General features: G+C 43.0%; 1 protein-coding gene across 1 annotated transcript in view; it reads right to left on the bottom strand.

Annotated features, from left to right (window-relative positions):
• Positions 1-14,470, bottom strand: part of MOCOS (molybdenum cofactor sulfurase) — a 346,276-nt gene that overhangs the window by 22,068 nt on the left and 309,738 nt on the right. Inside the window, exons 11-12 of the mRNA XM_075921610.1 lie at positions 10,841-10,965; positions 10,133-10,232 (exon numbers count right to left, since the gene is read on the bottom strand). Coding sequence (XP_075777725.1) covers positions 10,133-10,232; positions 10,841-10,965 — 225 coding nt within the window. The remainder of the gene's footprint in view (positions 1-10,132; positions 10,233-10,840; positions 10,966-14,470) is intronic.

Raw genomic sequence — 14,470 nt, forward strand, 5'->3', positions numbered from 1 at the left:
ATAATTTCAGAATATAGGGAATCAAAAATTGACACTGGGACATTCACATTTTAAAAGTGTGGAAGTATATTCACTGTCAGAGGGGCTGAATGTGCTGTGTATTGCACATGGAGGCCCTGCACAATCCTGTGTCTTGGAGTTGGAACAAAGAAAGCAATACACCTTATTTCTATCAATATTTCTATCAACGTTTTTGCTTTGATACTTGTGATTGCCCATAAGGGGACAGTGCTCTTCTTCTTAACAGTATATGCCTATGCTGATACTTTGTGGCCGACCATCTTTCTTGAACCTAGTTTGAAGTCCATTTGGGGAGGCGTGACCATCTGTCGAATTGACAGTTGAGACAAGTATGGGAGAATTCTAGCAGTAGAGAGGGACTGCTCTTGTCACTGCACTACATCGGATGGTTTCATTCTATGCAGGGAGACAAACAGGAGAATTGTTAGTGAGAATACAGATGGGATAGGAAAAGGCTGGCATTGTGGCTGGGCTGATGTACTCATCATTTGGAGGAGGGGGAAAGTGTAGCATGAGACCTACCAACTAGGACAACTATAGATATTTTTTTCTAAAGAAGAAAAACTTATTCACTGAGGGTGTGTCTAGATTACAGGTTTTTTTTTTTTTTTTTTTTTTTTTTTTTTAAAACTTCCCCTTCGTCTAGACTGCTGCGGCATTCTTTCAAAAGTAAATCGAAAGAACACGGTAGTTTTTTTGACCGCGGAAAACTCGTTTTATGAGGAATAACGCCTTTTTTCAAAAGTGCTCTTTCAAAAAAAGGCGCTGTGTAATGCAAACTGCTTTTTTGAAAGAGAGCATCTAGACTGCCTAGGTGCTCTCTTTTTTGAAAGTACTGGTTGTAGTCTAGATGCTCTTTTTTGAAAGAGGCTTTTTCAAAAGGTACTTTCGAAAGAGGCTTGCAATCTTGCCGTAACTTAAGTTTTACTGTAACTTCTTAACCTTTTATTCTACTTAATACTCCAGGAAATGCAACGTATCCCTGGTTCTTATTTGTTGTCACTGTCTCACTAAAGATGGGAACAATGGCTCAGGAATGGATTGTATGTCCTGCTTAGGAAATGTTGAGTAATCCAGGGAATATGGGGGTCTGACCAAGTTCATGGAGGTCATCCCAATACTTAGTGCACACAAAAGAATTTGCAGCCAGATGAAGAGGAGATTACTCACCTTCCCGTAACTGATGTTCTTTGAGATGAGCATTCCTGGGGTGTTCCACAGTAGCTATAGGTGTATTCCAGCGCCTCAGAGCGGATTTTTTATATTAGTGCATAGGGACAGTGAATACGGTGTGTGTGGGCCCCCCCGGTGCCATTGCGCATGTGCGGCCACCCTCCCTTCAATTCCTTCTCTATCCAAAACCTGGTGTAGGAGAACAAATTGTCTTTTATTATTATTTCCCCCCCGAAGTCAAGCGAGAGGGTAGAGGAGCACCCCCAGGGATGCTCATTAAGGGTGTGCATCTGCACCTTGAAGTTGTTGCCTGAGGCTTTGGAAAGCATACAGGTAAGTGTATAGTTTGGTTTAAGTGGAAGGAAGAGCGCATCTCAGGTATGAACTTGAGGTGCAGTCGCAGGGAAACTTTGTCCTTGAAAAGATGGTAAATGGCGGATCAGCCATTAGAGTGGCCATCTCACCCACTCTACGTGCTGAGGTTATTGCAACTAGGAAAGCTGTCTTTAGGGTTAAATGGAATAAAGAACATATGACCACGGGTTCAAATGGACATTTCATAAGAGTCGTCAGTACCAGGTGTAGATCCCATGCTTCCCAAGGGGCGATGATGTCTGGATAGAGGGCCTGTAGGCCTTTTAGGAATCGCTTCATGATTGGATGGGCAACCACTATAGTGTCATCAACTGGCATGTGTAAGGTTGTTGTTGCTGCCAGATGGACTTTGATGGAGCTCAAGGAGAGTTGCAATTGTTTGAGATGCAGTAGGTAATCTAGGAATCTAGGTTTATGGGGAGCGGGGCATCCTGCGATGATATATTGTGGGAGGCTGCCCAATGTGTAAATCAAGTCCATTTGTTAATATATGTCTTATTGAAGGAGCCCTGCTGTGTAAAAGGACATTGCACACCTTCTGGTAGTATTGCACTAAGCCCGTGAATTATCGAGATACCATGACTTGAAGTGGAGAGTCAGGAACTGAGGATGGGGAGATGTTATTCACAATGCAGGCCTCTGGACCTTAGCAGAGCACACATGAAATATCAATGTCCTCAAATTCAGAGCGGTATGCCTGGCATGCCAGCATTTCCTTCCCCACATCACGGGAACCAATGTCAGAATATATCTGGACAATATGGCATGTATGTTCCACATAAACAGCGAGGTGCTCATAGTTGAGATAGTATGGTCAGGGTGCATGGAAGGGTGATTTGGTGGTATTGGGCCATTCTTTTTAGGAGGGGAAACCATGGTTGCCGAGGTCATCAAGATGCTATGAGGATCACTCTCGCCTTGTTTCTCCATATTTTTATCAGCACTCTGTTGAGGAGGGGAAAGGGAGGGAATGCATAAGAGTAGGGGCGTATCCCATTTCAGGATGAGAGTGTCTCCGAGGGGTGACTTCCCCATGCCCACTCTGGAGCAGTACAGTGGACATTTCTTGTTGGCCTTGGTGGCAAATAAGTCTATATGGAGATGTCCCCATCTCATGAATATGTCCCTCAGAACTGTGTTGCTGAGCTCCCACTCATGGTCTTGGGGTAAGGCTCTGATGAGGGTGTCCACTGTTGTATTGAGGACACCGGACAGGTGGCATGCACTTATGGAGATGTCACGGTGTGGTACCAGTTCCAGAGTGTTATGGCCTCCTTGCAGAGGGCTTGTGATTGAGCACCTCGCTGTTTATGTGGAACATACATGCCATATTGTCCAGATATATTCTGACATTGGTTCCCGTGATGTGGGGAAGGAAATGCTGGCATGCCAGGCATACCGCTCTGAATTTGAAGACATTGATATTTCATGTGCACTCTGCTAAGGTCCAGAGGCCTGCATTGTGAATCCTTTCATATGTGCTCCCCACCTGGTGAGAGAAGCATTGGTGGTGATGACCACTGTGGGTTCTGGATTTTGAAAAGGTATGCCCCTGCAGAGATTGTCCATCACTGTAGTGATGTCTTAATCACGTGTGGAAGTGTAAGTATTTTGGTCATCGGGTGGATGTTGGGCTTGCAGTTGAGCCAGAGCCAACCCTGAATACACCTCAAACAGGTATGCATTGGGGACCACAGGGTTGCATGATGCCATTTGACCAAGAAGCTGTAAACAGTCATGGAGCGAGTGTGCTAGCTGGCTGATGCTGAGGAACCTGTTGGTAGGTAGAGAGGCCATAGCTGTGATGGAATCAAAGTGGGCGCTAATAAATTGAATGGATTGAGTGGGTGTGAGCACTGATTTGCTCTCATTTATGAGAAGTCCTAATGAGTGGAAACAATGTTGGACAATGTGAATACAGTGATAGGAATTGTGTCTGGTTCTTGCTTTGATAAGGCAATCATCAAGATATGGATAAATGGTGACTCCGCACTTCCTGAGATGAGCTGTGACTACTGCCAGCACCTTGGAAAAAACCCTGGGTGCCGTGGAGAGTCCGAAGTGTAGGACTGTATATCAGTAGTGTTGAGAACCTAGAGTAAAACAGAGAAAATATCTGTGAGCTGGTCGTATGGACACATGGAAATATGTGTCTTGTAGGTCGAGAGACGAAAATCAGTCGTACAGCTCCAGAGTGGGGATAATGGTAGCCAGTGTGACCATTTTCAATTTTTCTCTTTTGATGAATTTGTTCAGCACCCTTAGGTCAAGAATTGGGCACCAGCCACCTGTTTTTTTTCTCTAGGAGGAAGTAGTGGGAGTAGAAGCCAATGCTATGGAATTCCTGCGGAACTGGTTCTATGGTTCCTCGCTGTAGCAGATGATCTACCTCTTGCTGCAGTATGATCTCGTGAGAGGGTCCCTGAAGAAGGACAGGGTGGGTGGAGAGAAAGGAAAGGGATAGTGTACCCCGAGGAGATTATTTATATCACCCACTTGTCAGATATGATGGCTTATCATTTGTGTAGACAGGCAGCAGGCGATAGTGAAAAGGTTTGGTCATATTTCGGAACTCTGGAGCAGGTAACGTGACTGTCAGTCTCTCAACAGATTGCTCAAATTTGCTTATTTGGCTGAGATGGGTGGCTAGAAGTGTTATTCTGAGAGCACTATTGTTGTTGTCTGTTTTGCCCACATTGTTGGTATGGTGGGTGATTTTGTCTTTGGTAGTGATATGTAGGTTGTGAGTATCTTGGTCTTTGGTATGGCTGATACCTGTACTGTCTTGTTCTTGTTCCAGGTGTCTGGATTCCCAGAGAGCATAATGTTGCCCTGGAGTCCTTCACTGAGTGGAGGACCTCGTTGGTTTTTGATGAGAAGAGCTTCTCACCCTCGAACGGCAGGTCCTCAACTGACAGTTGGATCTGGAGGGGAAAGGCTGACGATCCATGAGGCTCGTCACATGACACCTGCTGTCGCTGTTGTTTTTGTAGTCGTATCACCTGCATCCACGGCAGCTTGCAGGGTTGTGCATGGTATTGCCTGCCCTTCAGAAACGCTCTGAATTGTGCCTTTTTATTGTCTGGTATGTCATTAATACAGGTGTTGAACTTTGCATTGTTGAAGTTATATTTGCTAAGGAGTGCAGCATAGTTTTTGTAGAGTGGCTGAGGCATACACTTTTTTCCCCAGTGAGTCAAGTCTCTTATCGTCCTTTACGGATGGAGCAAAACGGTTTTGTTGCTTATTTCTCTGCTGGGCAGTCTCCACTACCAGGGAGTTTTGCGGTGGATGAGAGAACAAAAATTCTGAGCCTTTGAGTGGGACGTAATACTTATGGTCTGCCTTTTTACAGGTAGGTGGAACTGAGGCAGGTGTTTACCACAAGGTCTTGGCAGATTCAAGTATGGCCAGGTTGATTGGCAAGGCAATTTTTGCAGAAGGTATCGCCTGGAGGATATTTCTGAGCTTGTGGAGTGTGTCCTGCACCTCCTCCATGGGGATGTTCATGTCAGCTGTGACTCTTTTGAAAAGATCCTGGAAGGTAGAGACGTCCTTGATAATTATGGAGGATGGTGGTATGATCGCCTCATCCATACAAAACTGTGAGTTTGTGTCTAATAATACCCCTGAAGCCGAATTTGGGGAGTGATGTCCTTCTGTATCATTTTTCCCAGTACCCATTGGAGGTGACTGGGTGAGGGGAAAGGGAGCTTTTGTCATGTGTTTGGTCTTGTGTGGTCTCTTCTTGTGTTGTTGAGGCCATTGGCTCACAATTGCACTGAGAGGATAAGGCATTGGTGCTGGCATCCATGGGTATGGAGTCCAGTGGGCCATGGGTGCTCTGGTAAAATCAGGCTGGATGGAATTAAACGACATTCCGGATGCCTCTGTGCTTGGAGATAGCTGGGGCGAAAAAACCGCTAAGTCGTCATCCCCGTCAGCTGATAGGAGAGAGGGTGAGTCTGAGTAATTAGAAAATGGAGAGCGAGATTGTCTGTCTCCACTCAGAAATGGTAAGTTCAGGGTTTCTTTGTGGACTTAGGGGGTTTATCCCTATCTATCTCATAGAACTGGAAGGGACCTTGAGAGGTCATCAAATCCAGTACTCTGCCCTCATGGCAGGACCAAGTACCATCCCTGACAGATTTTCCCCAGATCCGTAAATGGCTTCCTCAAGGATCGAACTCACAATTGATTTAGCAGACCAATGCTCAAACCACTGAGCTATCCCTCCCCCACAGATCCCTTTCACTGTGGGTGTCTGCCCGGAGCCAGGTTCTGAGGAACGGTGTTTGCCCTTGTCCATCAAAATCATTTTCAAGCAGAATTCTCTATTTCTCCGTGCGTGCGGTTTAAGTTTGGTGCAGTGTGGGCAGTCCCATTGTGAGTGTGAGTGCCCGAGGTGCTTAACACACTTGTCATGGCAATCTGAGGCTGGCATAGCGTCACTGCAGTCTACACAGCGTTTAAAGCCAGGTGAGCCCATACCATGGCAATGTTCCAAGGGAGCCCACTGACGCGAATGGAGAGATTTTTTTCCCCACTAACAGTAGGAACTAGAGGGGTTAAGAACTTGGATTGAACTAATCTATCTAACTAAATTCCCTTCAGAACAGCTGAGGAATGAGGAGCACTGCGGAGGTCCGTCTGAAGCTGGGAAAGGTAGAAAGGAACTGAAGGGAGGGTGGCCACACATGCACAATGGCACCGGGTGGGGGGGAGGGGGCCTGCGCGCTCAGCGCATGTGCGGTCCCAATGCACTGCTATCAAAAATCCGCTCTGAGGCACTAGGATGCACCTACACCTACTGTGGTGCACCCCTAGGGATGTCTCTCGTAGAAGTAGTATAGTTTAGTGCCAGCGAGAAGCCAGATTTTAGGAATATTCAGAACTAGGTTTTTCTTTTGGCTAATTACAGTCAGAGATTTGATCTGGGATTTTAGTTTGGGTCAATCTCTCATTACATGTATTTAATAAACAAAACGAAAACAATTATGAGCATTTTCAAGTGCATATTTCAACCAAAGAACTTCTCAGTGTTAGGTCAGACAGTGGCATTTTTTGTTCATCTTCAGGGATGTGGTGAGCAACAACAACACTGGAGAGAGGGACACTTCTGCAGGGAGGTGATTCTGCAGCTTTTTTGTAACATACTTATTTGTAATTAAATTGCAAATACTGTTTTAGCTCACCTCCCTAGAGCTGACTGGAAAGTGGAAGATTCATTTTTACACAGGAAATATAAAACCAAAGTAAAACTATTAAAAGTGAATTGAAAACTTAAAGTGTCTACAAATCAAAACCTATTTTAATTAAACAAAACAACCCTAAACGAAAAAAGAAACTACCTTTTTTCCCAAGGGGAAAAGAGTTTTAACACAGACTTCACAGGTATAGGTTTTTGAAAATAAATCATGCGGTTCAGTGTTTGGAAAGCTAGCATCCAATAACTTAGAAAGAGCTACAGGGTGTTGTGTTGTCTTCTTAGGCTATAATTCTTTTCCCAGTACTCTTAAAGTTGCTCTGCATGGCGGAATGGGGCGAAGGGGGGAGATTCTGCTAACCTATGCTGATCAACAAAAAGAGGGAGTTCCAAGGATAAAAGGAGGTGTGGCAGGAGAAAAGGCAGTGAAGTGAGAAAGAAGAAGAAATGAGAATAAAGAAATAGCTACCCTGCATCTATGCAAGCTGCCCATTATTTTGAAATATTTTTCAAAATAATGAGTACGTTATTTCGGCATCCCGGTAACCCTCGTTCCATGAGAGTTAAGGAATGTCTCAAAATAGCACATTATTTTGAAATTTGATGCTGTGTAGGTGTGCCAAATTTCAAAATAGTCTATTTTGAAATTCAGTAGAAATAAGATACGCAATCTGCGTAGCACAAATTGTGTATCTTATTTCGAGTTTAGGGTGCTGTGTAGGGTGCTCTAAGTCATATCCTTAGAGTCCAAGGGTCTCTTGTCTTTAGCAGAATGTTGACGGTAGCCGAGTTAGTCTATACAGGTAAACTGAAAAAACAACAAATGGTCTGGTAGCACTTTATAGACTAACAAAACATGCAGATGGTATCATGAACTTTCGTGGGCTTTAACAGAATGCTTGGTTTTTGGTTTTTAATTTCCCATTTTTGCAAGAATGTAGTAACATTAATTAAGAAAAAATGCCAAAGTAACTCGTTTGCCCTGAATATTTAGCTTTCCAATAAAGAGACAGAGACTTTCAAAAGGCATTAAGTGATGTTATGTTTTCATTTTATCATGAGATCCTTCATGAGACTTTTTCTTGTACAATCTTGCATCCTAGACAAGAAGTCTAATTAATATCTTGTTCCCCAGCAATTGGAGTTACTTGTTGCCATCATGATCTTCAAGGCATTGTCAGCTTAGAGATTGGCTCATTCCTAACAGATTTCTGCAGACAGATCTTTTGACAAGAAAATGCATTGCATTTTCTTCTAGGTTTCTGACACGCAAGTTAGATTCAGTCATTTAACCTGAACTTTCAGATCAGTAGCTGAGTGTGACTATGGTACATGTCAATATAAAAGTGTAAGATATATGTTTGTAAAGAACACAATTTATTGCACTTCATCCATTGACTTCTGCTAAAAGTTGAAATTATTTTTAAAGGAACTTGCTTGGAAAAACATTGAAGGGACACAAAAGTAGGGATATTACAAAAATATCATATGGCTATTAACTGGTTCTAAAAGGTACATAGTAGGGAGACTTACAATTAATCTAAAAGGAACCATATGCTACACTCAAAATTCTGCTATTTGCTGACCTGGGAGTCTTAAACATTTTCAAGAATCTGAATAATAATGCTTAAAGATATTTTCTAATAACTTGTCTTAAACAGTATTATTTGATCTGAGAGCAGATAATCACTTTTACAATATAAAATATTATTAAAGAAGTCAAGTGATTGGAGTCAGCCTTTTTCAAGAAGAGGTTATATAGTCCTGTACTTAGTCACTAAGAATGACGAACATACCAATTTTTGTGTGAAAAATGTTAAGAAGGAAACAAGAACGCCAGAAAACACGGATTCCTACTAAAGGTTGAAACTCTCTTATCCGGGATTCTTTGGTCCAGCAACGTTCCAGAACCAGAGAGTCTCACTGGAGGGCGAGTGCCCAGGACAGCAGGCCTACCCGGCAGGGCAGCAGGAGCCCCACACATGGCAGCAGGAGCCCAGTGCAGAGACTATGGGACTGCCTGGAGTGGCAGCAGGAGCCAGGCACGCAGAGGCAGCAAGGCTGCCCAGTGGGGCACTGAGAGCTTGGTGTGTGAAGGCAGCAGGGCTGCTGGGAGCTGCAGCAGGAGTCCAGTGCGTGCATAGGCAATGGGGCCACCTGGCACGGCATTGGGAGTCCGGCGAGCAGGACTGAACGGTAGGGCAGTGGGGGCTGACATAACAGCAGGGCCAGCGAGAGGGGGGAGCCAGCTGGGAGGGCAGCTGTAGGGCCAGGTCTGGAGGGGGCTGGCAGCAGGGGGGCCAGAAATGACCACCCCTGCTCTGGCAAAATCCCTCATCTGGGATGGGTCAGGTCCTGAGGGTGCCAGACCAGGAAGGTCTAACCTCTAATGATATTTGTCAGCAATTCATCATTTTCATAGATTAACAGAGGAAGAAAAAAGCGCCGAATCAAATCTTGATGTCTTTGACCTATATTTCCCCACTGGTTTTTAGACAGAACTCCTACTTAAAGTAATTAATACCTTGAGCCAGGTCTTTTGCATAAAGGCTGATGGAACTCACATTATTCAGCTTTTATTCATTCCTTGTTCTGGCCATACTCTTACTTAAGTCATAGACTGCTTGATATGAATAAGAATTCAGTAGAAACAGACTTAAGGCTTTAGGGTCTGACCTGATCAAATCCTGTGAAAGGTTAAAGGTCAGTTTGGAAACTATAAGACACATAGATATGGGCTATACAGATTTGTTCTACGCATATGTTTAAAAACCAAAGAAGCAAAATACATCTGTGCAAAATTTCAGTGGTCAATCACATGCTAATTTCTGTTTAGTTTCACTCTTCCTCTATTTGCTTAGAATGGCACAGACTTTTTTCCTTTACATGTCTGCAAGCCACCTACCATGCTGTTAGTATGTTATTAATAATAATAATGGCTACTGCATTTTTCTGGCCCACTGAATCTTTCTTGTTCATTGGGAATAAATATAAAACCTAGTAGTCCTGAAGTGGGGTCCATTAAATAAAGGGCATATAAAGGCTGCAGTAATTTAAATTGATGGTGGATTTTCTGACATTTTCCATTCTTAGGGCCAGATTGTACCATTATGGCATAGTTATGAGCGCCGGGGCTCTGGCAAGCTTCACCAACAAAGGAGAGTTTTACTTAGTGTAGTTGTCAGCTCCACTTGCTGACGTGGCGGGATGGACCATGTTCTTTTTCTGCTCTGAGTCACAATTTGAAAAAATAAAAATCTCACACTTCAGAACAATGAGTGAATATTTACATATTATAAGATTCTAGATTCTGAAGATACCATGTAGAAGGGTTATCAACTCAGTGGGAGCGCTTACCTTTCAGTAATTTGTTCTTTCAGTTGTAAAATACTTGCTGTATTTATCAGGAGATATTGTGCTTCATTCACAAGAGAGAGTGGGACTGATGCAGCCTGATCTAAAATCAATGCAGCATTATAAAACAATTGTTAGATACAATTACTATAATACTGGTAACTTCCCCCACTCCAATGACCTTACAATTTTAATTAAAAAAATTATTCATTGGCCTTCAGTTGCTAAGGAAAGCTTCCATCCTATTAGGTTCAGAAGCATGAATCCTCTCAGACTCAATGCATTTTGCAATCGAAATAAAGCTGAGAAAATTTTCCTTCCTCATTTTTATGGAATAATTTTCAAGTTGTTATCAATATCTATGGATTTTCTCAACATTCTTCTCAATTTGTTCTGTTCAGGAAGGAATTGCAGCATAAGGGTATTTCCAACATGAATAGATTTTTCATGTTTCTAATTGTCATAATATTTAAAGGCAACAGAAGTAACACAAAAACTCAGACAGATTTATAGTTTCCCCACGTGCAACAGATGGTGGACAAGCATAGCAGAGTATGAGCATTTATATACCCTTTGCTCCCTATTGGGTTTAATAGCTCAAGACTTCCCCACCTTCCCTGGGAGAATTTTTCACTGAGCATGAGCCATGCTAATATTTTAATATGCTGATCTGGAGTATCGATTTCTAATAACCATGCTAAAGTGATATACCTTTTCCATGTTTCTGATTTGAATTTCTTTTGAAGTCTGAACTCTGCCTGATCAGGCGACACTGACGACCAAGTAATTCAGAGAACCATTCTGCTATTCTCTCTCCACAGTCATATGTTTGTACTCTATCAAGAGGGGGAGAGAAGTGATTAGTATTAATTTAAGCAATAATCTCACTGCCAAAACCTTCATTTGCAAAACTAAGGACAGCTGGGGGAGATATTTAATCAGATATCTGCTCTGCTGGTTTCAATTCAGAGTACAGCATCCATTATAACACTAATAAATGAAACAGCTGAGATATGAAGACTGTTATGCACAAATATATTTTCCAAATTTCCTAGAATTCTGTCAATCTTGACTTCATTATTGATGAGACACAATTCATTTTCTATAACTTATTGTGGGATAGAAAGCCTATATAATTATATAAAAAATCATGACACTAACTCTGAGACACAGTAATCCAGATATGACAAACTAAAAATGACCCATTTCACATCCTAGAATTTGCAAATAAACACATGGCTAGAAATGCTTTCTCTCTCTGACACCAATCCTATAAACATTTACGTACATTGAGTAATTTTATGCAAGTATGCAGTCTGACCATGAATATAAAATCTAGATAGATCTCTAACATGAGCAATCTCTTAATGCACATGAAGTTTCTCATATATATGTATGCAAGATGGAGAGCCTGATTAGAATCTTCCAAACACCTGAACTTTTGAAAGCAACCAAGTCTATCCAGACAATGCTATTCACAGTCACAGAGCCTCCCCATGGCAAAATAACAATTGCATACATGGAAAAATAATGTTCGAACTATATTTAATGTGTGTTTCAGTTCCTTTTAATGCAATATTGTTGACTGCAATAGGGAGGACAGACAGCACCAAAAGTGGACAGTCAATTTTCTGTGCAACATTACATGAAAGCTTCTGTTCTAAATGCATTTTCTTCAGTGCACTATACATGTGTATTTCCCAGGGGTCAAAACTGGGCAAAAACTTAGAAAGGATAGGATGACTAATTATTATTACTATTGTTGATTACATATTGTAATTCCAACGGTGTTATAGTAATACAAATAAGAAAATAAAACACTAATAATAAATAAGAGGAAGAAACACCTAGGAGACCCTCTCTTGTGTTGTAAATTGTTCAAACAAACAAAAGGGTTCTTATTCCTGGTATTTTCACAAAGAAGTATGTTTTACAGAGCCAGAAGGTTTATTTGTTTTGTAATTCAGTGACACAATCACAGCTGTCTTTATTCCTGTCCCCTGGAGCCAGACAGTATACATTTTTTAAAAGACATATCAGTTACATTGTGGCCCACTGCCTCGTTCCATCCATGTTAGGACATAAACTAACAGCAATTGAAAAAAATGGTATCTTGAGAGGCTGCTCCTGTCAAATGGTTTCTTTAGTACTAATTCCACTATCATATTCTTCATGGTTGGTGGCAGATTTTCTCCTTCTTCTGAATTCTGATAATTAATCACAGACTTGCTTCCAGATTCTCTTTCACAAGACAGTTCTGGATCAGGGTAGCCTGAGAACCATTAACCATTAATGCCCTCATAACTATGGGGAGAATTATTGGAAGAAAGAAAGCACTGTGGTTTTGTCTGATAGTCACCTTGCTGTTTCTTCTTTCTGGAAAGACAATTAAAAAAAAAAAAAGTTCACCACAGCACAATATGCTAAGTTCTGGTTTGGAGGCAGTTTGTAAAAGTTATGCTGGCTCGACTGAGTTAATGCAGTGCTAGTATAAGTGAAATCAGAGGCAGGTTTCAGATTTCTCTTCAGTTACTGTCTAGAAATCTGAAGAACATATTGAAAGAAAAGATTTTATCAAAATATGTCAAAATTATTGAGCCATGAGTACCAATTCTCTTCCTTGTTCTCCCAGTTTTCCAGATACACAATTTATTTGTGTTCTGATTTTGCTAAAACTTTCAAGCTCTGATCTAATTATATCTCCCTCCTCCCCCAACAGGATGCCTTTTGCTGTTTTCTATATACATTAATGGCAGCTATCTACTCTGCTAGAGTTAAGTGCCTATCACAGAGCTGTGCAAAAAATTCTCACCATTTGTGAAAAATCAGGTTCATGAGAGTGAAACATTTGTCATGTTTATTTGAAGATTTCATGTTTTTTGATGTCTTAAGGCAGAGGTTTGAGAATGTAAAAATTGCCTTTCATTATAGCACATACCATGTGACACTTCTATCCACCCAAGTGTAAGGGGACTGTTAGCCCCTTACTAAAACTCTGTGGGAGTTTTTGGTTCGCCAGCTCTCAGTGTCAAAAGGGTGGGTCCAGTGTCCCTCCCATAAGGTTGGGGAGGGGCTTTTAGAAGGTGGGCGGGCTCTGCCCGCCCACCATCCCATGATTTCAAATAGGTCAGTGTCAAAAGGGGAAGAGTCCATGAGAAATCAGGGCCCTGAGACTGACAGACCCCAGAGACAATGGAAAGCAGCCAACACTCCAGCTCGGCCTGATTGACAGGTTGGACAGGCCAGTGAGGAAAGTGAGAGGCCAGGCCCTGTCCTCCCTGTGAGCTGGGATTGTTCTGGGTCTCTCTGAACAAGGAGAGAGCTGAGAGACTGCTAAGAGGAGCAAGCTGTGTGGAGAAGAAGTCCTGCAGCAACAGAGCCAGACACAGACTGCCCAAGGAGTGCAAGCTGTGCTGAGGGGCAGTTTTGCAGCAACGGAGCCAGGCACACACAGCCCAAGGAGTGCAAGCTGTGCTGAGGGGCAGTTTTGCAGCAACAGAGCCAGGCACACACAGCTCAAGGAGCACAGACCCTGTGTTGAGCAGCAGACTGGCAGTGCTCAGAGAGCCAAAAGGGACAGAGAAGCAACACAAGGAGCTGGAGACTGGCAAAGCAGCACAGCCTGCAGCTGGGTGTGGTGAGCAGCTGGGACCAGCAAAGTGTGGGGAGAGGCTCTGGGCAGGGAGATATCACCAGCCAAGAGGCCCAGCAGGCCAGACTGGGAGAGGGGTCTGGCCACTTAGAGCTTGAGGCTGTGTGGTCACTGCCAGAGCAAGAGTGTCCAGCCTGCAGCCCCCCTGCAGCACATCCAGGGCCTCTAAGGAAGAGACTGTGGACTGTCCTTACACTCTGCAGACTGCTGTTTTGATGTCCCTGTGCTACAGAGCAGGGCTGTGTGTTCTCATTTAACCATTCTCATTTTTTCTTATTCTTTTCTCTTTAATCAGTTGATGTTTAATAAATTGTATTTGCTTTGAACCTTCTGAAATGATCACTGGGCCAAGAAAGCATGCAGTGTGAAGAGAGCACCTCGGAGTGGGGACACCCTAACTCCTGCCCCTAGTGACTACAAGGTCGGGGATTAAGCCCCAGGAAACCTTGGCCCAGCCTTGTTGGGGTTTCAAGGACTCTGCTACTCAGGAGAGTGGAGGGGGAGCCCTCAGGATTAGGGAAGCCGTGGGGTAAAGGAAGTGGGAGTGGGGACTCAGATCCTTTCACTGGTCCATTTCACCGGGGTGTATAAAAGCCAGGAAAGTTCCCCACAATAGCGGGACCATTCCCCCGCTTACACAAGCACTCTCAGTTTTTATTTAAACCAGTAAACAGCTATGACACATGCAC

Source organism: Pelodiscus sinensis, chromosome 2 (genome assembly GCF_049634645.1).
Source record: "Pelodiscus sinensis isolate JC-2024 chromosome 2, ASM4963464v1, whole genome shotgun sequence".
Lineage (NCBI taxonomy): Eukaryota > Metazoa > Chordata > Testudines > Trionychidae > Pelodiscus > Pelodiscus sinensis.